The 24,846-nt window shown below is 43.0% G+C and overlaps 2 protein-coding genes across 7 annotated transcripts; both read left to right on the forward strand.

The window, feature by feature from the left end:
• Positions 1 to 6,264: 6,264 nt before the first annotated feature.
• LOC134067204 (uncharacterized) lies at positions 6,265 to 15,074 on the forward strand. 5 transcript variants are annotated; one of them, XM_062522329.1, is made up of 7 exons: positions 6,265 to 6,362; positions 6,454 to 6,558; positions 6,646 to 6,744; positions 6,832 to 6,930; positions 13,968 to 14,066; positions 14,154 to 14,252; positions 14,549 to 15,074. In XM_062522329.1, exons 1-7 carry the CDS (start codon positions 6,276 to 6,278, stop codon positions 14,594 to 14,596), a joined length of 636 nt encoding a protein of 211 aa, XP_062378313.1. In that variant the 5' UTR covers positions 6,265 to 6,275; the 3' UTR covers positions 14,597 to 15,074. The 5 variants fall into 5 exon arrangements, 3 of the variants coding, with proteins under 3 accessions (XP_062378313.1, XP_062378314.1, XP_062378315.1); XM_062522330.1 differs by lacking the exon at positions 13,968 to 14,066; XM_062522331.1 differs by lacking the exons at positions 14,154 to 14,252; positions 14,549 to 15,074 and adding an exon at positions 14,283 to 14,354.
• A 4,092-nt stretch (positions 15,075 to 19,166) lies between these two features.
• Positions 19,167 to 24,846, forward strand: LOC134067195 (uncharacterized). Of its 2 annotated transcripts, none has more exons than XM_062522320.1 (13): positions 19,167 to 19,353; positions 19,955 to 20,070; positions 20,167 to 20,482; positions 20,753 to 20,945; positions 21,089 to 21,365; positions 21,494 to 21,797; positions 22,111 to 22,303; positions 22,516 to 22,684; positions 22,811 to 23,108; positions 23,331 to 23,549; positions 23,669 to 23,810; positions 24,059 to 24,125; positions 24,230 to 24,846. In XM_062522320.1, exons 2-13 carry the CDS (start codon positions 19,956 to 19,958, stop codon positions 24,553 to 24,555), a joined length of 2,619 nt encoding a protein of 872 aa, XP_062378304.1. In that variant the 5' UTR covers positions 19,167 to 19,353; position 19,955; the 3' UTR covers positions 24,556 to 24,846. The 2 variants fall into 2 exon arrangements, with proteins under 2 accessions (XP_062378304.1, XP_062378303.1); XM_062522319.1 differs by having other exon boundaries at positions 19,196 to 19,270.

A 24,846-nucleotide genomic window follows, 5' to 3' on the forward strand; every position in this document is an offset into this window, starting at 1 on the left:
GGATGTTTTATGTTAATAATAACATACCATTAGCATAACAAATGCTCAACAGAGAGATAATATTTCTAAAAGTGTACCTGAAACTACAGCTAAGACTTGATGGACTCTAATTTGGGACTGGCTATGTGGCCGTATTGGTTGCCAGCATTTTGTATTCACTCCTTTTATTCAACTTGCAAACAGACTTCAGTGCAAGCAAGGAGACTGTAAGGAGCAATAAACACTACTATTGCATAAGAACAGGATAAGAGAGTATAATGATGCAGAAGTTTAAGTGACAACCAGAAAAATACATAAAGTGACAACCAAAAGATGTGATAGATAGTAGTGAGTAGAAGGAACAGGAAGTACATGGTGAATGAGTGCATTTTAACACAGGCTCGGCTGTATTGTTGTATCCCAGGTCTATGCTGAGTATTATTTAAAAAATATCACTCTTAGTTCAGACAGAAAGTGTTCTGTTTGTGCCTAGTGTGCTGTGCTGAACTGTTGATTGACACTGAGAATAGCAAAATGTTCTGTTCTTAGTCTCCAATGTGTATTTTGTCTATAGAAATTGTGTGTTGATGTATTAATATGCTGCTTGCAACCAACCATATTCCTACAATATTTGTCAGTATTATGTTTAGAAATATATGTTTGCTGTACTTCTGAAATGATTGCATAGTTTAATCCTATTTAATTTCCAGACCATTTCATACACATTAACTGACTCATACGGACAACCGAAATGAGCACATCTGTATGTTTGCCCAATGCTGACATATACAGGAGGTCCCTCTACCATATCTGTCTCTGAAGAGTTTGAGACCAATTCTGTGCAGCTTAACTGAAACATCAGAAGCTTGTAATTTACATATTGTATAAATGATGCAAATAATGTGTAGGGTGACCTATAAGGACATGTATGGAAGTATTTTGTAACATTAAAATAATTACTGACAGATTTACATTTTATAGGGCATGTTTTCTGTAAGACAAATCAGCATAATCAGTATCTCTGAAAACCTTGTGTTGAAGAGCTCTGGTCTAGTACAAGACAAGTATCGGCAAACAAGCGGCTCTACCATTTTCTTTTTGTTAATCCAGAGCTACAAATGAAAACTCAGTCAAATAAAATGCTTTCAATAGACCAAGTGCTGCTTCTGCCAGTCTCTAAAATTCAACACTAAGGTGATTTAAGGCGACATTCATGCAATTGGTCATAAATGAGCCATTTCCCCTCTTCTGACGTCTACTAGACTCCTAGAGTGACCATAGACATGACTGTAGAGCAGCTGTATACATGTGTCACAAGCAAAGCCGCCCAGAATTCATACCCGAAAGATAAACATCACACCGCTCAAGACCAGTCCAAATTTATACAAATATGATGGGTAATGATGAATCTCCTCTACGACCTTTTGCATGGGTGCGGTTGTAGGAATTTTGCATTGTATCGCATTCGATTCTCAGGGAGAAAATTCCTTCTCCAGCATCTTTGGTGGATCTGGAATATTTCAACACCACGGGTGTCTGTGATGTGGGCGTTTCTTTTTATATACGCCAGATCACTGAGCACAGCTGTCACAGCACTCAGTAGCTGAAGACACATGTACCGACATGGCACTGTAAATTAGACGGGCCTGTAGACACCTACTCATGCACACAGTTGTTGGCAACAGTGACTTGAAGGTCAAACAGGGCTAGTTACACCTGACAGCTGCGTATGCCCACGTTATTGTATGCGTGGTTAAGTGATGTGAATGCCCCTCTGCTCCCAACTGTGCAGTATGTAGGTTGCATCTAGGCGTGTGTTGTGTGAGGATGGTTGTGCAGGTCTTCTATCGTTCAATCTCCTGTTCAAAGGCACACTAACAGCAAGAAACTGCTGAAAGTGTGGGTTGTGTGGATGTGGGTCTACATAGAGCACAATTAGCCGCATGAAGGGGGGGAGGGGGGTGTTCTAAAAGATATCTAATGTTTAGGGACCGTAAATGTCCCTTGTCGCGTTACCTGGATTAAACTGCAGGTGATGGCTGTGCAGCTCCCAACGCTAGAGCCTCATTAAAGGCAGTAAAGGGGCAACAAACCGGGTGCTGAAGAGGGGGAGGGGGAAGATGGCAGATCAAAGGGAATACGAAGAAAATCCTCCTGGCAAGTGTGTGCATGGGTATGTGAGGGAGTTCTGAATGATACTGTGTGTACGACACGATCAGGGAATGAAGAGTTATGCCAATGAGGCATTAGACGATTTCTTGGCTAATCTTTCAGCCAGCATTGCTATCTAACCCTGCCATTTTGTGCAGGGACAATATTTACCAAGTGTTTGTAATATGACATTTGACAACAACTGATCCAAATTGTCAAGATGTGTGCACAAATACGGTTGTGTACCTGTGTATTCAATATTGTCCCAGAATGTACTCATGTTACATAAAAAAAACAAAACAAATGGAGTCAAGATAGCAGAACAGAGGAAACATGTAAAGGCTAAACAAGAAGTCCACATACAAAGTAGTGTTTCTGTGCTAATTATTCTATTCTCAACCAACCTCCTGCAACTGACAAACATGGCCAAGAATGTATTTAGGGCACATCCTGCAAATGTAACTTGATAGTGTACAAGCATATCACAGCATGGGAGATTGAGCAACTTTATCGATTTATGATTCTATTCGAGGCATGCAGGGTCTGCTGTGCAGCTCTTTGCACAAGATGGCATGGGGCTCAAGTCTGACTGAATTAGGTATAGAGTTGACAACTAGAATTTGAGAACCTATGTGGATTCCTCAGTTGGTTCAAACAAGATAGGATGAGATCTGTTGTTGGCTTCACTCAGTACAAGGTCTTCAATGTCCTACAGAAATGTACTGAATGTCTTGAAGAAATGGCTACTCAACAATAAATGTAGTGGCTAATCATTAGTCCCTAGTTATTGCACAAATCCCCTCCATACACCCCTATGTAGTGGCTGAGAGCCATAGATATACTGTACAGTACATGGCTCTGCAGTGGCTCAAAGCCATATAGAGTTTGGCCAACTAGAGAATCGAATGGTCTGAGCTATCCCATTATGCCATTGGTTCAGAGGCAGTCACGTGGTTCATGAACGCCATGTTTCATACAAACATTCATCAGATCTAATTGTGATGAATAATGGACAAAATAACACATTTATTAATTTATTTATCTCCTTTAAAAAAAATCCAGACTTGCTGTTGCCTGCGAAGGGGAACACAATTGCTCAATTCACTCCGGCCATGGACCAAAAAGAAGAGTCTCTTCAACTTATGTTGAGATTTTACATGTGAAATGTACCATGCCGTCAAAAAAGTTCTAACGCTGCTTAAGAAATTAATGAAGTTAGCCACACCCAGAGGTGGAAAAGTCCAGCTTCAGAAAGTAAAAGTCCTACCACATATCTGTGCCAACCATTCATTTAAACCAGCCGGGTCTAATTAGCACAACTCTTCGGCTAGGTGGACCAGCTAATTGGTGTGATCACCTGTGTCGAGTCCACAGGTATGGGTAGAACCAATAGGCTACATTGTTGGCTTTTTACTTTCTGAAAAAGGACTCTTTTTACACGAACATTCCTTGTATCCAACAGCTTAGAAACTATTTTGCCATAGCCATACCTTGAATTTAAGCTAGTCTATTTTTTTTAAATGGTCATCGGTTACTCTACTGAAAGCCATTGCTGAGTGCGTGGGTTTAGTGCTACAATGGCTTATACAGGGGCGCCCCCTTGTGAAATTGTGTAGGTACCCACAGTCAGTGCTCGGTCCTAAACAGTTCAGTCCCAATCCTACAGTTATTATTAGGAATCCCTACGTGTTAAGCATATTGACCAATGCAACAAATTCACAAATTACAACTTTGGCTTTCAAAACACTAAGCATATGCATGCATATGTAAGCTAACTAAAACATGCGCAGAAAGCTAGTACTAGGGACGTTACTGTTAACAGTCTAGGCCTAGTTTATCATTTTGTTTAGAAAATTTGATTTGAAATTGAGAAATTCAGGCATGAACAAATAACGTCGGCGAAGAAGTTAAGCCTATAGGTACTTTAGGCTGGGTGAACCCTGCCTGACCTGCCGGCAAATTTGGATTTAATGTTCAATCTTAAAAGATTGAGCTTATTAGCATGCAATAACCAGACTAGGGCTTGCCTTTGCACAAAACATTCTGAAGCAATTTAGCCTATCCACCCACGCGGCTAGTTGTGTTTTCGCCTATTTTTTTATGAAAATGAGAGGCCACACAGTTGACATATCCACAAAAGAAACACATCGGATCAATCAACACATCAAGTATGCAGTGATAAACGACAACGTAATGTCGTGTTGCGTTACGTTGCGGATGATTGCTGAAAAAAAGTTTGCCGCGTTTTAGTCTTGTAGCGACGTTTAAAAAAAGTTAATGTTTGAGCCCGGTTTTGTCTGAAGAACCATTGTAAAGGATCCACATTTTGACCGCACTCAGATTAATCTGCTCAGTTCAGATCAGGCGAGCAACACCGGTGCTTGCAGAGGAAACCTCTTCGCGGCAGCCAAGCTGTCCACGGCATTACGTACCAGTGAGCTCAGACCAGACTCCGAGCGTGGATGGGTTTCTCGTGCTTTTTTACAGGCAAACCGGTATCGTTGTCAACGTCCCAGAACATTACTGAAAGCTGGAGTTTAAAACAGTAACAAATAACCAGGGACGACCGTAAGGATCTCCTAGGGTTAGGAGGACCACCCACCACTGACGAAAGTGCGTCTCTGTCTGCTTTATATACAATCGATGACATCATCAACACGTGCTGCTCTTTGGTCCAATCGGATAATACGACTCAAATGTTTTGCCGCGAAACACAGGTCAGGAAGGGGAGAATGTGGTTGACACTTTTCACTGTGTAAATGGCTTAGGCCTACAGTTTCCTTTCATTTTGAATCCCTCAAAATGTTTCCCTTTCAGTGTGCAGTGGAAACCTGAAATGTCATGTAGAAATGCTACTCAAACATCTAAATTGTAGCTCACCTCTACACTTTTCCATTGTAGGCCTAATACTTTTTCTTCAATGGACATTCTACAGTACCAGACCATCTTGGTCTGGAATAGCATGGACAGGCTACACAAACACATGGACTATGGATTTACATGAACTTTTAGAAGATACTTTATTTTTCTCACGTCAGAAAATGTTTAATGCTGTAAAGTCTAGAAGCATTTACTTTACCAAGAGATTTGTAATTAGTTGAATTATTTTTGCTTTAAAAAACGTTAACACTAATCTACACATTATATCAACATAGAAATTAACAGAAATGAAACAAAAAATATACAATGAGGACATTTCAACTCATAGGCCTTAAAGGAATCACATTTGATCACATAACATTCAGGTTCTCTGAACACGCTACTATATCATAGATAATTCTTTTCAAGACAACTTGTGGAAACATTACTTCAGAAGTATGTCTCAGGTAAAATTATAAAGGGCCTCATGGCAGTAACATATAAAAGCTTACATGTGCAAAAGATCATAGGCTACTTTACATTGTATCACACATTAATTTGTTTCTATTGGTCATGTAAAGCTAGCAAGTTTCAAAATCCTCTACCAGCACATACCCATGAGTAGAGAAATCCATCCTTGTCCAGTCAAGGTAATTACCGGGCCTATGTGCCAATCCCTGCATGTAGTTCTTGATTTCACACGTAGAAATGACATGGTCCCACATGTGCACATCTCTAATATGGCCAATGAAAACCTGTCTGGCTTCAAACCCTCCTCCATAACTATCCTGATCTTGGCCTAAGATTATAATGGGTGTTCCAGAAATAGACCCACCAGCAGAAAGAGCTTTCTTCACACTGCGGATCTCATTGACAGTAAACTGAGACATACCAGTGCCTGCATCCCAGGTAAGACACATAGAAGTCCACTTATTTGAGTTATGTGGTAAGCCATAGAAATTCTGATAGTTACCACAAGTCCAGAGGAGATACTTTTTGTCTCCAAATCTAAAGACAATTAAAATACTGTTTGACTGTGAGGGAGTGCTCATAGAGAAGAGTGCAAACTCATTCGTATCTTTATCCGTGTAGAACCTCAGGCAGACAGTAGCGGAGAACAAGATCTTGGAGACTAATGGGGTCAGTCGCACGTGAGCTGTGCCTCCTCCTTCTGGAAAGGTAAAGACTTTTCCGAATGTAGCGGGTGAGACCGGAAGAGTAACATGAAGGCCGGCCCACTGGCGCTGATTACTTGGTCAGGTGGTTTGAGTGGCGCTTCCTTTTAAATGTGTTCGGGACGTGGACAGGTAGACAATAGTGTGGTGTGTATCCGAAGGGTGAACCTTGGAGTTAAGCTGTGCGGCCAGGAGAACGTGAGTTTTTGGAATGTTACGTCTATGGGTTTTTAACGCTAAACTCTTTCCCATTGAGTAGCGCTTAACACGGCTCTTTGTTTGTTTGTAGCTCGGCCTGGTGTCTGTGCATGTGGTGACCAGTAAATGGTGCACAGTTTGTAAGTCTGTTGCTCGCAGTATAGCGAGTAGTGCTTCCACACGGGTTTGCAGCAACGTAAGTTTACTCGCTTCCTCTCTCTCTCAGACATGGCATATAGTATTTATAGCTCTGATTGTTTCCTGTCTGACTGTTTACGAACAGACGCCGACGCTGGCTCAGCTAGTTATCCACACTGTTAATCTTCACGTTGCTTGCATTATAGCAAGTAACGTTAGCGATTCCATACTGGTTTGCAGCAACGTAAGTTTACTCACTTCCTCTCTCTCTCAGACATAACATATAGTATTTATAGCTCTGATTGTTTCCTGTCTGACTGTTTATGAACAGACGCCGACGCTGGCTCAGCTAGTTATCCACACTGTTAATCTTCACGTTGCTTGCATTAGAGCAGGTAACGTTAGCGATTCCACACTGGTTTGCAGCAACGTAAGTTTACTTGCTTTCTTTCTCCCGCAGACGTAGCTTATGCTATTTATAGCTCTGATTGTTTCCTGTCTTATTTACGAACAGAGGCAACGTTGACGCTGGTGAGAGTGTGCTCAGCTAGTTACCCACATTGTTAAACTCCCTGGGCTTTATAACATCTAATAAATCTACTGTAGGCTGGCTTCAACTGTAAGTCCATTTAATTCCTCTCTAGCCATTTGAATGACAAATGTATTGGCCTGTATGCAGTTGCTACCAAACCCAGTAGTTCAAATCATTTATGCTTTTGCTTACAGGAGGATTACTTCGTCTGTCCAACTAGCCACTGTTTTTCCTGGGGTTAATCATTCCTTTAGTTTGTATTTGCCTTGAATATATGTGCCACAACGTGTCCTGACCTGGAGCTTGGTGGGCTTAGTGGGAAGGCCTGCTAAGTTTAGCTTGCTAGTTGTACCGTTTGTTGGTTCGTTTATTTGTCTGTCTTTCTTTCTTTTTTGTCTATGTTATGCAACCATTGTTAATTGGCCTCGGGCATTGTGCAATATTTCTCTTAGGGGCAGTGTCCTTTTGTAGTGTCCACCTGTGTGCAGTGTGAAACGCCGTGTGCGTGTACGGCCTATTTGGTGTGGAGTCTCTTTGCAGTGTTTGAGTGTGTGCGTTTACACGCAAACTATTGACTTTATTCACTGTGATCATATTTTGCTGTGACTTATTTATTGGAGAGCCTTGTCACTGCCACCAACATAGAATATTTGCCTGCCCTGACTGCATGGTTGTATTTATTGTGTCTTCAGTGTTTTAATAAAAGTATATTTTTGATTACATCAGTCCCATTCTTGTTCCTTCATTGGACAACCTGCCTATAGCTTTAAAAGGGAAAAACTGTTTGGGTTTTCTAGTGTAATTATACAAATTGGGAATTTGGGCGCCCCCTTGGGGTCACATTTGGCGTAGTCGGTGGCAGGATCAATTGGGACTGGTGTAAAATTTCTGATTTGTTTTTGTGTGTAATCTGTTTGTTTTGATTATTGTATAGGGTTTTTGTTTTGTGTGTGTGTGGCAATAACTGGAGCAATATTGATTACAGGAAAAACAGTGGCGGGGGGGAAACATCCAGGACGACGCTGTATGCAATACGTGGTTTGTGCTTAACACTTAACCCTGTCTTTTCTGTCTCTTGTTGTGTTCGACTCAAATATTACAGGTCATGGAAGATCAGGTCAGGCTTTTAACCGAACAGGTCAAACAGCTTCAAACAGATAACGAAAGACTTCGACAGGGAAATGTAGCGCCCCCAGTGGATCCAGATCAGGGAGAGCCAAGTCGGACAGTGCCAGGTTCAGCTGGTATGAGGTATGTTTATGTGCCAAGAGAACGTAAATATCCTAAATTTTCTGGCAGCCCAGGTCCAGAATGTCCTCCTGTGGAAGAATGGGTTGAAGAGGTTCGCAAATGCTTACAGGCTAGACATATGTCCTTAAGGGAACAGGCTTATTTTGTTTATGATCTTCTGGAGGGGGAGGCTAAAATGGAGATTAAACTTCGTCCAGCGGCTGATAGGGCCGACCCTGAAACGATTTTCACAGTGTTATTGGAGACCTTTGGCTGTGCACACTCTTACATTGAGGCCCAACAAAAATTTTTCCACTGCCGTCAGCGTGAGGGAGAAACGTTGCGTGAGTTTTCCCATTCTTTAATGGCTTTAATGGAAATTTGTCAGCGAAAAAATTCTAATATTTCTAATCCTGATTCTGTTCTTCGCGATCAGTTTGTGGAAAATGTTAGAGACAAAATGTTGCGTAGGGAATTAAAACAATTGATTCGCCTTAATCCAGGTTCAAAGTTTTTGGACGTACGTAGGGAGGCATTTCGTTGGGCTGATGATGGGGAGGGGACCCGCCCAGTACGTGCCAGAGCTTTCTCCTGTGATGCCAGTTCTGGGGTAGTAGGGGAATGGGGAGCTGAGACCCAGGCTGTAGCTGCAAAACCACACGACGAATTGGCCGAACTTAAAGACTGTTTGCGCAGACAACAAACCCAATTAGACACCATCTTAAAACATTTGTCTTCTGGACCAGTGACCTCCAATCCCAATGGTAGGCCGCCTAGTAACCCACCCCGGCGTTATAGATTTGAGGCTGATGGTCGGCCTATTTGTTTGAGGTGTGATCAGGCTGGTCATATGGCAAGGGATTGTTCGATGATCCAACGGCAGGGGCAGCGGGTACGGAGTAACTCTGGACATAGGGCAGCTAATGCAGTTGATGTTCAATCCCGTGGGCTGCAGGGAAACTAACACCCTCTAGTGTATGGAGCCAAGCGCTAGATGGGGCCTCATCAGGCTCAGGTTCTTTCCCCCCTATACCATCGTCTCACTCTGTTCTTATAGGACAATGCCCCGTGGTTGACATTAAAATGGGAGGAGTGCCCATTACGTGCCTTGTTGACACCGGCTCTATGGTATCTACCATCACAGAGTCTTTCTTTAAAAAACATTTTCAAGTCCAGGGTCAGGATCAGCTACGTTCTTGTGGATGGCTGCAGTTAAGGGCGGCCAATGGGTTAGATATCCCTTATCGAGGCTATTTGGAGCTGGACGTAGAAGTCCTAGGTAAAGTGCTTCCCTCCATAGGGATTCTAGTTGTGCATGACCCACCAGATTCTACACCAAGGGGTACAAACAAAGTCCCAGGGCTGATTGGAATGAATGTGCTTCGCTGCTGTTTACAAGAAATGTTTTGTCAGGGGAGCAGTAGTTTGTTTACTTGTCCTTCCACTGATGTCCCTGCAGTCTGGAAACATGCTCTGTTAGCATGTCAAAACTTTGAAGATTTGTCAAACTCTGGGTTCTTGGGTAAGGTCTCAACCCCTCCTGGCTCTTCCATTCTTGTGCCTGCAGGATCGATCAAGCTGGTTTCAGCTGTATGCAGGCAGGGGCTTCGTCCTTTGATTTCCTCAGCATTTATAGAACCAGGAGAGGTAGGATGGCAGTTGCCACCCGATTTGCTCATTCCCAGCGCTTTACTCCCCCTTGGGGATGGCACAGTCCATGTACCTGTAGTCAATGTGGGAAACGAGGATCGGTGGATAAGGCCACGCACCATTTTGGGTCAGTTGCATATGATTGAGGTATGTTCTGCTAACAAGCCCATCTGTTTTCAGGAGCAAAATGGTAACCAAGGCCCTGTAGCTTTCATCCGTTCCATGGAGGCCCCTACCTCTTGCCCTCCTGGTCTTGCAGACACTACCTGGCCTAACTTGACACACTCTGAGCAGCAAGAGGCTAAGTCTTTGCTTCAAAGGTATAGCACAGCTTTTAGTTGCGGGGAAGGAGAGTTGGGTTGTACAGACCTTATTGAACACGAAATCCCGTTAGTGGATGAGACACCGGTGCGGCAACGTTACCGCAGACTGCCACCGTCACAATATGATGTTGTAAAGACCCACATTCAAGAGCTATTGGAACAGGGAGTGGTAAAACCTAGCTGTAGTCCCTACTCATCTCCCATCGTCGTTGTCCAAAAGAAGGATGGATCGATCCGTTTATGCGTCGATTATAGACAATTAAATGCGAAAACTAGAAAAGATGCCTTTCCATTGCCTCGAATTGAGGAATCCTTGGATGCCCTTTCAGGTGCTTGCCTCTTTTCCACTCTTGACCTGGCAAGCGGCTATAATCAGGTGTCGGTGGCAGAAAAAGACAGGGCAAAAACAGCCTTTTGCACACCATTTGGCCTCTTTGAATTCCAGAGGATGCCATTTGGACTGTGCAATGCCCCAGGGACTTTCCAGAGGTTAATGGAAAGGATCTTTGGGGATCAGCGTTTCCATTCCCTTCTTTTGTACTTAGACGATGTGGTAGTATTCTCATCCACTTTCCAAGAACATCTGGAACGGCTAGAACTTGTGTTGGATAGGCTGACCTCTCATGGGCTCAAACTTAAATTGAAGAAGTGCCACTTCTTTCAACCAGAGGTAAAGTTCTTGGGGCACATTATTTCAGCCTCAGGAGTCTCAACTGACCCTGATAAAATCAGTGCAGTGCGGGATTGGAAGATACCAGCTACCATCACAGAATTGCGCTCCTTCCTTGGGTTCGCGTCTTACTATCGGCGCTTTGTAGAGGGGTTTGCAAGGTACGCAGCCCCTCTGCATAAGTTGGTAGCAAAATTGCAGCCGGCTCCAAAGAAGAAACGGGCAGGTTTCAACACCTCTTTGCGGGACCATTGGGACTGGGGTTGTGAAAAGGCTTTTGATACACTTAAAGAAAAACTGATAAGTGCACCTGTGTTGGGATATGCAGACTTTAGCAAGCCTTTTGTCCTTGAGGTTGACGCGAGTGGGCTTGGGCTAGGTGCTGTTTTGTCCCAACAGCAGGGGGAGGGACAGCGGCGGCCAGTTGCTTATGCGAGTAGGGGATTGCGGCCAACCGAACGAAACATGGATAACTATTCGGCCATGAAACTTGAGCTGTTGGCCCTTAAATGGGCCGTAACAGACAAATTTCGGGACTACCTCTTAGGCGTAAGGTTCACTGTCCTGACGGACAACAATCCCCTCTGTTACCTACAGACGGCCAAATTAGGTGCTGTAGAGCAACGCTGGGCGGCACAGCTGGCTCTCTTTGATTTTAAAATCGAGTACCGCCCAGGTGCATGTAACAGGAACGCAGATGCGCTGTCTCGCTTGCCTGCATTTCCAGCACCAGAATCCATAGAAGCTGTGGCACCAGGAATCTCCGTCCCGACCGAGATTAAAAGTATCTTGGGAGCTTCTCTTCCTGGGCCAGTTAACATCCAGGCCATAGATGCTTCCCCAATAAGGACTAAGGCTGATCTCCAACTTCTCCAGTCTGAGGATTCAGTGCTAAGGGCCTTCCTAGTTTATTGGAGGAGAGGTAAACCCCCCACAGCATTAGAAAGAGCCAGAGAGTCCCCTGCTGTGGTGGAACTTGTGCGTCAGTGGACTAGCCTACAGGAACATGGTGGTGTTCTTTACCGGCAAAGTCATGTCCCTGGTGGTAGTGTGAAAGTGATGCAGCTGCTGCTGCCTCAGCTACTACATGAGGAGGTCCTGACTGCCTTACATAACAATCATGGTCATCAGGGGGTGGAAAGGACAACCATGCTCATTCGTCAACGTTGTTATTGGCCCTTCATGCGCAAAGACATCGAGCGCTGGTGTCGGGAATGTCAACGATGTGTAGTGGCAAAAGCGGTGCAGCCGAAGTTAAGAACATTTATGGGTAGTCTCCTTGCGTCCAGGCCCTTAGAAATTCTAGCCGTTGACTTCACCATATTGGAAAAGTCTAGTGATGGGAAAGAAAATCTTCTGGTTGTAACTGATGTGTTTTCCAAATTTTCTCAAGCTTATCCCACTGTAGACCAAAAGGCCACGACTGTAGCACGGGTCCTTACTGAACAGTGGTTCTACACTTATGGAGTCCCACAGCGCATTCATACTGACCAGGGTCGCCAATTTGAGGGGGAGTTGTTCCAGCGGCTGTGTCAATTATATGGCATCCACAAGTCTCGTACCAGTCCGTACCACCCTGAGGGCAACGGACAATGTGAGCGGTTTAATCGCACGCTTCACGATTTGCTCCGTACGTTGCCCTCAGGGAAGAAGAAACGGTGGCCACACCACTTGCCCCAGGTACTATTTGCCTATAATACTACAGTTCATCAGTCCACGGGGTTCTCCCCATATGAATTAATGTTTGGGCGGAAGCCCATCCTTCCCCTTGATTCACTTTTGTGCGCAGTTGACCCCCCACCTGAGATGACTACTGAGGAATGGGTTCGACAACATCAAGAGCACCTCTCCGCTGTGTATCTGCAGGCCCGAACCAATCTTGAGGCAGCAGCCAAACAGCGAGCAAAGCATCACACGGTTCCTTTGCCCATTTTCCCCCCTGGTACATTGGTGTACCGTCGGAGTCACCCGCCTGGTCGTCACAAAATTCAGGACCATTGGGATCATGTGGTGTATGAGGTGGTGAGCTGTTTGGATGAGGTTGGTACCCTTTATAAGATCAGACCAAGGGACCAGCCCGGTCCAGAGAAGAACATCCATCGGCAACAGTTGCGTCCCATTCTTGTCGATCCCTGTCCACTGCCTACATCTGCACACACAGAGCCCAATTTAGACCAGTCCAATCTTGTTGTAGAAGACGCAGAGAGTAGTGTATATGAGGATGACTATCTTGCTCTAGTGGTAGCCCTAGACACTCCTTGCCTGGAGGGACATAGCAGTCACGCCCCCACTGTAGGCCATCAACCAACCCCAACCTCTGTCCAACAGGAGTCCTTGCAGGAGTTGTCCGTAGAACATACTTCGGTAGCTGAAGAATCAACACCAGCACCAGAGCGAGATTTAGTGCCAAGGCGGACCAATAGGATAAAAGCAGGCCACCATTCAAACCCTCACCATCTCCCATGCACATCAACCGGACGCTTGTCCGGAAATGACCATAGGGGTGCTCATTCAATTGTTAACTCCCACAGTGTTGGTTTTAGGCCCTGGTTGTAGCATTTGTTTTCTACATGTCACCGGGACGGTGACATTCAGGGGGAGGTGAATGTAGCGGGTGAGACCGGAAGAGTAACATGAAGGCTGGCCCACTGGCGCTGATTACTTGGTCAGGTGGTTTGAGTGGCGCTTCCTTTTAAATGTGTTCGGGACGTGGACAGGTAGACAATAGTGTGGTGTGTATCCGAAGGGTGAACCTTGGAGTTAAGCTGTGCGGCCAGGAGAACGTGAGTTTTTGGAATGTTACGTCTATGGGTTTTTAACGCTAAACTCTTTCCCATTGAGTAGCGCTTAACACGGCTCTTTGTTTGTAGCTCGGCCTGGTGTCTGTGCATGTGGTGACCAGTAAATGGTGCACAGTTTGTAAGTCTGTTGCTCGCAGTATAGCGAGTAGTGCTTCCACACGGGTTTGCAGCAACGTAAGTTTACTCGCTTCCTCTCTCTCTCAGACATGGCATATAGTATTTATAGCTCTGATTGTTTCCTGTCTGACTGTTTACGAACAGACGCCGACGCTGGCTCAGCTAGTTATCCACACTGTTAATCTTCACGTTGCTTGCATTATAGCAAGTAACGTTAGCGATTCCATACTGGTTTGCAGCAACGTAAGTTTACTCACTTCCTCTCTCTCTCAGACATAACATATAGTATTTATAGCTCTGATTGTTTCCTGTCTGACTGTTTATGAACAGACGCCGACGCTGGCTCAGCTAGTTATCCACACTGTTAATCTTCACGTTGCTTGCATTAGAGCAGGTAACGTTAGCGATTCCACACTGGTTTGCAGCAACGTAAGTTTACTTGCTTTCTTTCTCCCGCAGACGTAGCTTATGCTATTTATAGCTCTGATTGTTTCCTGTCTTATTTACGAACAGAGGCAACGTTGACGCTGGTGAGAGTGTGCTCAGCTAGTTACCCACATTGTTAAACTCCCTGGGCTTTATAACATCTAATAAATCTACTGTAGGCTGGCTTCAACTGTAAGTCCATTTAATTCCTCTCTAGCCATTTGAATGACAAATGTATTGGCCTGTATGCAGTTGCTACCAAACCCAGTAGTTCAAATCATTTATGCTTTTGCTTACAGGAGGATTACTTCGTCTGTCCAACTAGCCACTGTTTTTCCTGGGGTTAATCATTCCTTTAGTTTGTATTTGCCTTGAATATATGTGCCACAACGTGTCCTGACCTGGAGCTTGGTGGGCTTAGTGGGAAGGCCTGCTAAGTTTAGCTTGCTAGTTGTACCGTTTGTTGGTTCGTTTATTTGTCTGTCTTTCTTTCTTTTTTGTCTATGTTATGCAACCATTGTTAATTGGCCTCGGGCATTGTGCAATATTTCTCTTAGGGGCAGTGTCCTTTTGTAGTGTCCACCTGTGTGCAGTGTGAAACGCCGTGTGCGTGTACGGCCTATTTGGTGTGGAGTCTCTTTGCAGTGTTTGAGTGTGTGCGTTTACACGCAAACTATTGACTTTATTCACTGTGATCATATTTTGCTGTGACTTATTTATTGGAGAGCCTTGTCACTGCCACCAACATAGAATATTTGCCTGCCCTGACTGCATGGTTGTATTTATTGTGTCTTCAGTGTTTTAATAAAAGTATATTTTTGATTACATCAGTCCCATTCTTGTTCCTTCATTGGACAACCTGCCTATAGCTTTAAAAGGGAAAAACTGTTTGGGTTTTCTAGTGTAATTATACAAATTGGGAATTTGGGCGCCCCCTAGGGGTCACACGGACATGTCTGTTGTAGCTGTAAGTAATCATATTTAGCATTAATACTAGCCTGGCAAGCCAAACTACACAGAAATGTATAGTCTGGGGTCGGACCATTCACAGAGTTGAAGCCTGTGGGTGGGATGAACAGTTGTCTTTCAAACTGCTTCTGCACGTAATAGGCCAGCATTTGTGACCAATCGTAGCCGGTCGGCAAAACGGCAACAGGGCTGCCAAGTTTCAGAAAATTGCAAGCGACAGTGAGATGCGTTCGTCGAACATTTGTTTGACTGTCTGTCACACTCAAAGCGTGACACTTGGCAGCTCCGATTAGATTCGCTATTTCAAGTGTGAACTTACCAAGACAGACGCAAATAGATTATGTTACACAGCTCTGCAACAAGTATAGGACAATGATAGACGTAGCAGCCTTAACATTAACTTGGAAACTCAAAGAGAAACAGCGAATCAACAGTGAAGAAAATCTAGCAAGCAGGAGAACGTTTTAAATCTAATTATCGGAGTCGGCGCTGTTGTGTGTGAAAGATAAGTTAGATGCCAAGACCCGCCTTTCGTTGCTTCTGATTTGTTTATTGCGTGATGCCTTCGGGCTCAAGGACTCCGTATACAGATAGAGCGTTCTGATTGGTCAGGCCGATCTGCAGCCTGGCGCAGTCTTGGCCTCAACGGTGCGACCCTAGACCATCCCGCTAGGCAAAAATATTTTTGGCCGCTAGGGTGCGTCTAGATTTCTAGGCTACATTAATACATCTGCATTGTTAATCCTCTGATTACTGGTCAATTAGATAATCAAGAGTTATTTGTGTAGGTATAACTAAAGATTCTGTGAAATGTTAGGGGTCACATGTCAACTTCACTGTGTAAATTATCTCAACATGTGAATTCATTTTGTCAGAGTTTCATTATTTAAGAATACTAGCTCTGACCTTGTGCTGCTATGCTGCACAGAGTTACTGTAAAGAACACCAGCTCCAGCTTCAGCTTCTTCATGGCTCTTGGCTTTGTTCTGTGGATTACAGCAAACACACAATTAAAAGAATAGGTTTACTTTATCCTTCAAATGTGTAAAATGCAGTCCTCAGAGAGCAAGCTGCTGCATTGTAAACAAAGCGAGGCTTATCGGCAGGGTGTTTTCCATTCTGGCCTAAAATGATGTCATAGCATGTTTTTTTATTAAATAAATATTATGTATTATGGAATATACCAACCTTTTTTGAAAATCGTTTCCAATTGAGAATACGTACAGCTCAGATTGTTCCTGATTCAGTTCCAGCCCTCAGAAAGAGAAGTCAGTTGCCAATTGTTATCAGACAGTGAGCTAATGAGTGCATTTTATGGCCCACAAATGTGTTTCAAAATCTATCATCAAATAGTTTGGTGTTTGCGCTGAATAAACACACCTGACTTATTCTCATAGAATTCTTGTTTTTATCTGTGACATACTGGCCTTGTGTTGTTGTTATCCATGTGCTCCATGAACCTGCCTCTCACTCTGTATGTGTCCTGCTATTTTCTACACCCAGTACATCATATTATATGATCTACAGTATTTTCTTGGGTTAATTCCAGGAAAAGTTGGATCTTTGTCCCAGGATGAAAATCTTTTCAACTTGTAAGAATGTGCGTAATCATTACAACTGACACAATTTAGAAACAGAGTTAATGTCATTTTAGACACAGTAATAATCATTAAACAATATGCATCAACATGTATCTCCTCAGAAAATCTGCAACTCAGAGAGTGAATTCACTGCCGTCATGGTAATAATTGAGCTGCACTTACTGTAATAGGTCAAGAAAGTCATTTCACATCACATTTATTAATTTTGCAGATGTGTTTATCCAAAGTGACTTTCAGAATGAGGAATAACATACAAAATGTACAATTTGAAATGACTTTTATTACAGATTTGAGCTACAATACAGAGGAGAACTTATAATGAATTCCTCAGTCAGTACTATTGCTACAGCAGAAGGCCCTTCCCAAAAAATGTCATTGTAAACACAAAACAAAACAAAACAAAAAAAACACCTGACTTATTGTCATGGATTATTTTTTATTTCTTCAGTGAAATTTCAAGTAAACAAGCTTCTGGTGCATGCTAGGTCCTAGAAGGTGCTTTGAAGTCATGTTGACAACATATTTGCCATTTCTTGAATAAGCACCTGGACGATTCTCAGCTATTTCTTTTTTTAAATGATTTTCATGCAAACAAACAGACTCTCGTGACCTGGATTACATTTGGGTCATTGATGTTTTCCCTCCAATAACTCTTATGTCAACATCAAACACTGCTTGCACTATCAGGGCCAATTTGTAAAAGTCCTGCTTTAGCCCTCAATATAATCAAGTTAGTCCATTGATTTTGATGAAAGAGAGAATAAACACAACTCTTCCTTGCAAATTCCTACAGTGTTCCTACTTAGGCTTACACAGCCAGCCATCATTCTGGACATGCAGGAACATACCATCTGATTATCTGATTGACCACTCTCCCACACCAGCAGAGGATGATGGGGTGGTCATATGGACTAACCTGTGGAGTGTGTGTGTGTGTGTGTGTGTGTCAGAGAGAGAGAGAGAGAGAGAGTGTGTGTGTGTGTGTGTGTGTGTGTGTGTGTGTGTCAGAGAGAGAGAGAGAGTGTGTGTGTGTGTGTTTCTTCTTTTCTTTGACTGACTGGCATGGTCTGTAGCAACTGACAACGGCTGCACAAGCAAGGTTATGATTCTGACCATAGTTATTGTAGGTCATCTGTTATGAAATTGAGAGTCCAGTCAAACATTAATCTTATTCTGTATAGTCCCATATTTTTTCAACAGGCTCTTTAAAAGCACATTGCTCCTATGTACAATTTCATGTTTATTTCATTTTACATGTATTAATTTAGCAGACACTTCTATCCAAAGATATTCTTACACCAAGTGAATAATGTTCAAGCTACAGTGGTGAGGAGACCTTAGCTAGGAGTTACTGTATCTGTCCAGCCAATTACTAGAGGATAGAAGTAGAAGAGGGAAGACAGGGGGTGGAGAAGAAACAAGGAAATGAGGGAAGAGAGGGAAGAGCAAGTGTGCATCAGGTGTGTCAGGTTAGGGCTACCAGAAAGAGAAGAGTTATCCTTGGAAGAGTTGGGTCTTCAGGAGTTTTTTCAAGACGGACAGGGACGCCACTGGCAGATCGTTCCACCATCGGGGACCACATGAGAGTAGTCTGGATTGCCAGTGTGATGCCAGCAAGACCATGTTCCTTGAAGGAGCACATGGTTGAGGGGTGTCATAAGCCTTTACGACAGCACTTAAGTAAGTGGCTGTGGACCCCAACAATCACAATTTGATGCAGCGGGTAAGGGTGGAGCTCAAAGAACAGTAGGGTAACATGGGAGAATATGTGGGGGTAACATTTGAGAATAAACACAGACTGTGACTGCAGCTACAGTGTAGCCACTACTTCATCTGCAGTCTTTCAAATCTCTGAATATACCTTTATAAATATAAATATGTAGATTTGAATAAACATATCTCTCCTGTTAGGCCTAACTGCATTTTCTAATTTAAGTATCATCAATCTATTTATTCTCTAAATTAGTCTATTTTGTATGTATTTGATTATGTTAATCTACATAATGTGTAGCCCACTTACTTGTTTTATTAAGTGCCCGTGATCTGTAGTGTGTATCTGAAAGCCTTGGCCAGAAAGAAACTGACATTTATTTACCAGTAGCCTGTTCCGTGCCCTACATGCCAGCCCAAGTGGTGGCAGTATAGCTGCATTGGTGTATCAGCAAAAAGTCATTATAGACGAGGGAATGTTTAGGAAGCGGAAATGGTACACGTTTTCTTCGCAGCATTTCTCGTAAAGCCAGGTACTTCACTAGTCTTTCTTTTTAGTTCTGAAAGACGAAAACTTTCGAAGACTATTGAAATAATTACTCCGTTATTAGTAAATTGTCCCACAGCATAATTTCACTTGAATATATTCTTTTTAGAGGATGGTACCTCTTACCGATTGTGATACCCCGTGTTTTGCCACATTTTGTGGTAAAGCTAAATGTTCCTCAGTGCTGCTGAACAGTAGGTCTACCTTGGCCTTATTCCTAAGGATTTGAACGTTGCCATATAGGCTATTTACAAAGATTTTTGCATAGAAGTACAAGGTGATTGCTTAAAGCTTAAGGTAGAAATAAACGTTAAAACCTGCAAGTTATGTTAAGGCTATCTGGATTTTAATTAGGCCTGATGTGGATGTTAATTCCAACTGGTTAATAATTAATTCTAGTTGGGTGATGATGGTTTGGTTTTTGCATTAATTTGTGTATTTTACGCGTGTTTTTGTGTAAAGCTTGTCTGCTTTTTGCAGAGGTGTTAGTGCATTTTTTTTTTTTTTTTTTAATCCATTTTAATTGAATGCTATCAGTATGACAGTATAATAGTGTTAACTATTTTGTAAGATCTTATTGAATCTTAACGGCTATTCTATTCTCCCTGTTTCTCCAACATCAGCATTTTTAAAAGCCATATCGCCCTGCCATGAGTTTGGGCTGTCAGGATTTTAATTAGGCCTAATGACCTCAATAATTCCAACTGATTGGAAATTAGCTTCTAATTAAAATTTTATTTATATGGCTTTGTGACTTTGAAGCTTTCCTGAGAGGTTTAGGGTGTATTGGCTGTTGATGGCACACTGCAAACTCAATTTTATGTCTGTAATGTGTAAGAGTAATGATTTCTTGTCTAATTTCCCCCTTCCCCCTCTAGGATGTTTTTCCAGCTTTATAGTGAAGTGGAACAATATTTACGCTTTCGTACTTATAAACCAGACAAAAAGGATCGTAAACGTATTAAAAGAGCAAGTAAAAAGTTTTTGTGGAAAGGTAGGCTACAGGAGGTTGATTTGCAACATAATACTCAACATCTGACTGTGTGTGAAGATGTGTGCAAATTGACATCTTTCATCTCCTCATATCCAGATGAATGCCTTTGGCATTTTGATGGCCGAAGGGAACGTAAAGTTGTCCGTGATCAAGAGGAGGTGAAAGCTGTGCTTCAACAGTATCACAATGACAAAATTCATAAGAGTGTCGGGAAGGTACTCAAAGAGGTGGCAGGACGCTTCTACTGGGGTTCCACTACAAAAGATATTAAAAAATGGATCGATAACTGTGCGAGATGCAAGCAGACTCGTCGAAAACCCATCCAAAGACAAAAGACAATGCACTGCATCTGCTATGGGTGTGAAAGTAGCCTGGTGTCAAATGGTGAAGATGAGGGCCTGGCCTTTCACAGGTATCATCAATCATAGGAGAATTGCATGTGATATGTTCAGTATCTTGGTATAAGGTTTTGTTCTTGTATTGGCTCTGTGTGATTCCGTTTGCTTGGCTGTAAGTGGACATTGTAATCATTACTTGTGTTGTTTAATACATCAGCACTTGTGTGGGGCTATGATAGGTAACACAGATAATACTAAAGCCTGCTGTCTAACCCAGGGAATTGTCTATTGAGGCTTTCTAGAAGTTATTTGGACTTTGTCACCCTTATCTTCTCTATTACCAGGTTCCCTTCGAGTGATTCCAAGAGACGTGAGCTTTGGATCTCTTATGCTAAACGGGACCATTGGTCCCTCACCCCAAAATCTGTCCTTTGCTCCTTGCATTTTACAGACGACTGCTTCGATTACTCAGAAGAGGGTATACCTCTCAAATCTGATGCAGTCCCCAATGTGCCAATGCCCTCAGATGGTCAACAGGTAACCAGCATACAAATGTGTTTGTTTTCAGGGCATATCAGAGTGTGCCCTAGCATTAAAACCCATTCTCTTACTCAGTAACTCTAAAATTGTAGAACTCTGTGATTGTTTATTAAAATGTTGACCTCTGACAACTTCGACAGGAGAGCAATGAAGATGACATTGACCCTTTCACAGATCTCCCTTCATTGGAAAAGACAGAACACATAGAGCATCCATATGCAATAGATTCAGAGAGGGGAGAGATGGCAAATTCTGGCGATCAACTGTGGGAAAATGACATAAACAGCAGAAAGGAGCTTCCTTTCTCTCGTTATGACGCTGTGGAGAGGTACTTGAGGACAGGATCATATACAAAGGAGACATGTAAGAAAATGAAGTACATAATTAGAAGAGCCTCAAAGCTCTACCGCCTGGAAGGTAATCTAAGTCACATACTATATATATATATATATATACATGATATACTTGCAGCAACACATAAGCTTTTTTTCTGCAGTTGTACTGTATATCTCTCTCCGACTCAATTCAAATTCCGTTCTGCACAGATGACGTTCTGTACTACTGCCGAAGAAACAAGCGTCGCCGAGTGCTCCGAAGCCGAGCGCAGGTGAATGCGGTGCTGAGGGAATTTCACGATAACCAGGGTCACTATGCCACGAAACGATGCATCACAGCCGTTGCTGAGGAGTACCACTGGGGAACGCTGATGAGAGATGTAGAAATGTGGATTGGCAACTGTCAGTTCTGCCTTAATATGGATGAATCATCACAGAAGTTTCATTGCTGTGTGAATGGCTGCAAGAATCACAACGGCCCAGTGGAGAGGACCCTGGGCCTAACCTTTCATCGGTAAGGTGATGTCCATCCACACAGTAACAGGCTCTGATATCCCTACCCTTTCCATCAAACATAGTTCTGTTTTAAATAATCCAATTATGCAATATGAACATTATACCTCAGAGTATTTACACAGAAACCTTTTTTTTTATTCTGGGGTGATCCATCACATTTATTCTTTTCACTTTATTTTACATTATCTGAGCACGCCAGAAGAATGTCACGTCGGATTGGTGTTCACCTTCTGAACCATTCGTGGGGAGAACTCGCAATGTTTTGTGTTGATGGGGAGAAACAGATTGTTTTCGTGTGTGTCTTTGAACAGGTTTCCGTTTGATGACCGTGAGAGGCTTAGCCAGTGGATCAAGAACACGCATAAAAGCAAGTGGTCTCCACTCCCAAGGTCAACAGTCTGCTCCAATCATTTCACTGAAGACTGCTTTGAGCGTGTGGGCAAGGAAAAGCTGCTGAAAAGTCACGCTGTGCCCACCTTGTCACTTGGCCAGCCTCAGCTAGAGGTATGACCGTAGTAGGCGTAACTTTTAGTTTTAATTCAGACATTTTTGTCTGAACCGAAATTCAGTTGGTCATAACACCCAAGTTTCTTGCAGCTTTGGTGGGTTCCATGGTAAACAAAGATGAATGAAAATGATACATTCCTTCATATGTTTTTAAATAGCTAAAATTGTCTGGATCTATTTTCACAAATTGCGTTGTTGTCTTCATACAGGCAGCAGAGGGCTCAGATGCAGAAAATAACTCAGAAACTATCCAGAAGACCTTTTTCTCAAAATATGATGCTGTACACAAATACTTGAGCACAAGGGTCTATCCTCCTGGTTTGAATGCTGTGGAGAAAAACACTTTACGAAGACTGTGTACAAGATTTGCTGTACATGGTACGCCTGTTCAATATACCCAACAGTTGGTGTATAAATTGTGTATGATCGCTGACTTCACATTTACTATGAAAAACTACATCAATTCCATGTTTTTCCACATTTGTTTTCTATTGTGTCGCTCAGACGGAATACTTTTCTTCACCACCAAACGCAACCGACGCAGAGTGGTCAGGAACAAAGAGGACGTCCAGGCCACCCTCACGATGTACCACAACGAGATGAACCACCTGGACGTGGACAAGTGCACCACGCTCATCTCCAAGCACTTCCACTGGGGCTCGCTGAAGCCTGACGTCCAGAGGTGGATCCAGAGGTGCGAGGAGTGCGCTGCTGCCCGGGCGCCTCCCCCAGAGCCCTGTGCCAGTGCAGCCAGTCCAGAATGCAGTGACCCCGAAGATGTCCGCCAGACCCAGGTGCCAAGGTGAGTGCTGAGTGCTCAAGGTGTGTGAGGACTCAGTCTCATTCAGAAGTGGCTTTAAGGAATCTTGAGGAAGCCACAACTGAACAGTATGGTGAAGGTCTACGGATCTTGTTCTGTTGTGCTTCACTGTTTTTGTTATGGCTGCATAAAATCACTGGTTGCTCAATGCGCATAGCATCTCAATAACAACACAATGTTGTAATGTTGTTTTTCTTCTGCAAGTCCTTCTGCGGCCACCGATTCGGCCAGTCCCGCTGGTGGGGATGTAGAACCGTCCGAAGCGGTTGCTTTGTCAGAGGTGGTGGAAACTGTTCACCAGGGCTCTGGCACCCCGTGGCATCTTGCTGTTAAGAGAAGTGATCCTCTGGATGGCGCCAGTCTCCCCCCAAACAAGCGTAGGAAAGACGGGGATGTGCTTCCTGTGATCATTGCCTTACAGAGGTCTGTGTCATTGATTATTCTATAGGTATTTTATGTGATGGTAACTATGAATATAATACAGTGACAGCTCTGTTGGAAATACATTCAGTGAATTGGTATGTAATGTTTTGCATTTGTAGTTACCAGGTCCGTTTGGAGGATAGTTTGCCTGCACGGGAAAAGTTTGAACCTTTGCGAGCAAGGACAGTCTTACAGCTTTGCTCACAAGCAATAATTCAAACACAAAAAGAAACAAAAGATGACAATGCTAGTTACACACGGGTAAGATATGTTGCTCAGGGAAGTATATATTTTGTTCTTTTGGGCTACTGTTTATTATTTATAGTCTTAGCCTTAACGATGCAGATGACAGTGTTGAACAGGTCGACAGACCTTTCCTCATTCAAAGCTTTTCCTATGCTACACTTAATAAAATATAATTTCAGCAAACCATGTTCCTTCAGTGCCCAATGAATGTGGTGTGTTATCATTGATATTTCATTATCTACTGTATAATGTCTGTTTTATAGATTGACACTGGCCTAGTGATCTACTTGACCTTTTTTGACGCCACTGAAGAGATTATACCAAAGATGGGTGAGTACGAAACAGCATTTAAACAGAGCTCAGTGACAAAAATTACAGTATATTAATTTTGCTTAGAAAGAAACACGAGAGGACGTCTCTTTTTTTATCAACAGTCAGATCCTTGCTGCAGGCCAAGTTGTTCCCTGTCAGAGGACGAGAACCCTCATCTGTGCTTGATCTACCTGGGAGTGTTCTCATAGTTCCACAAGACTCGCTGACGGGAACACTGAAAGACAATAAGTTTCAGTATTTGCAGAGAATTGATGCTTCACATGGGCAGCGCCTTTATAACAGCTTTGTCTCCCTGTGTGAGAGAGCTTTGGCATCTTCCAGCAGATGTGTGGAAGCCAAATGTGTTGTCAAGCATGGGGTTTACGGCCAGAAACAGTCGATTTTCCTCAATTCAGAGGAGCCACTCACTCATATTGTGGAATTCTAGGCATCTGTATTTACTCAGATATACATATTTGAGGGAGTCTGACAGACCTTTTCCAATAGAGAAGGAGAAGGACCGCCAGAACACACAGAGTTTTTTGTTATTATTTTTTATTTATTTATTGTGGTGCACAGCAGTGTCTACACCGTTATCATCAGAGTCCATGGGAGACCAAGGCGGTAGTGCCCAATAAAATTAAACTGAGCACCCACAGGTGCGTGACATGGTGGAGATCTTTCCCAGTATCTGAGAAGATTTGGTGTGTAATATGTGTAAATAAAATCAAAAATAAAA

The sequence above is a fragment of the Sardina pilchardus genome, chromosome 20, assembly GCF_963854185.1.
Source record: "Sardina pilchardus chromosome 20, fSarPil1.1, whole genome shotgun sequence".
Taxonomy (NCBI): Eukaryota; Metazoa; Chordata; class Actinopteri; order Clupeiformes; family Clupeidae; genus Sardina; species Sardina pilchardus.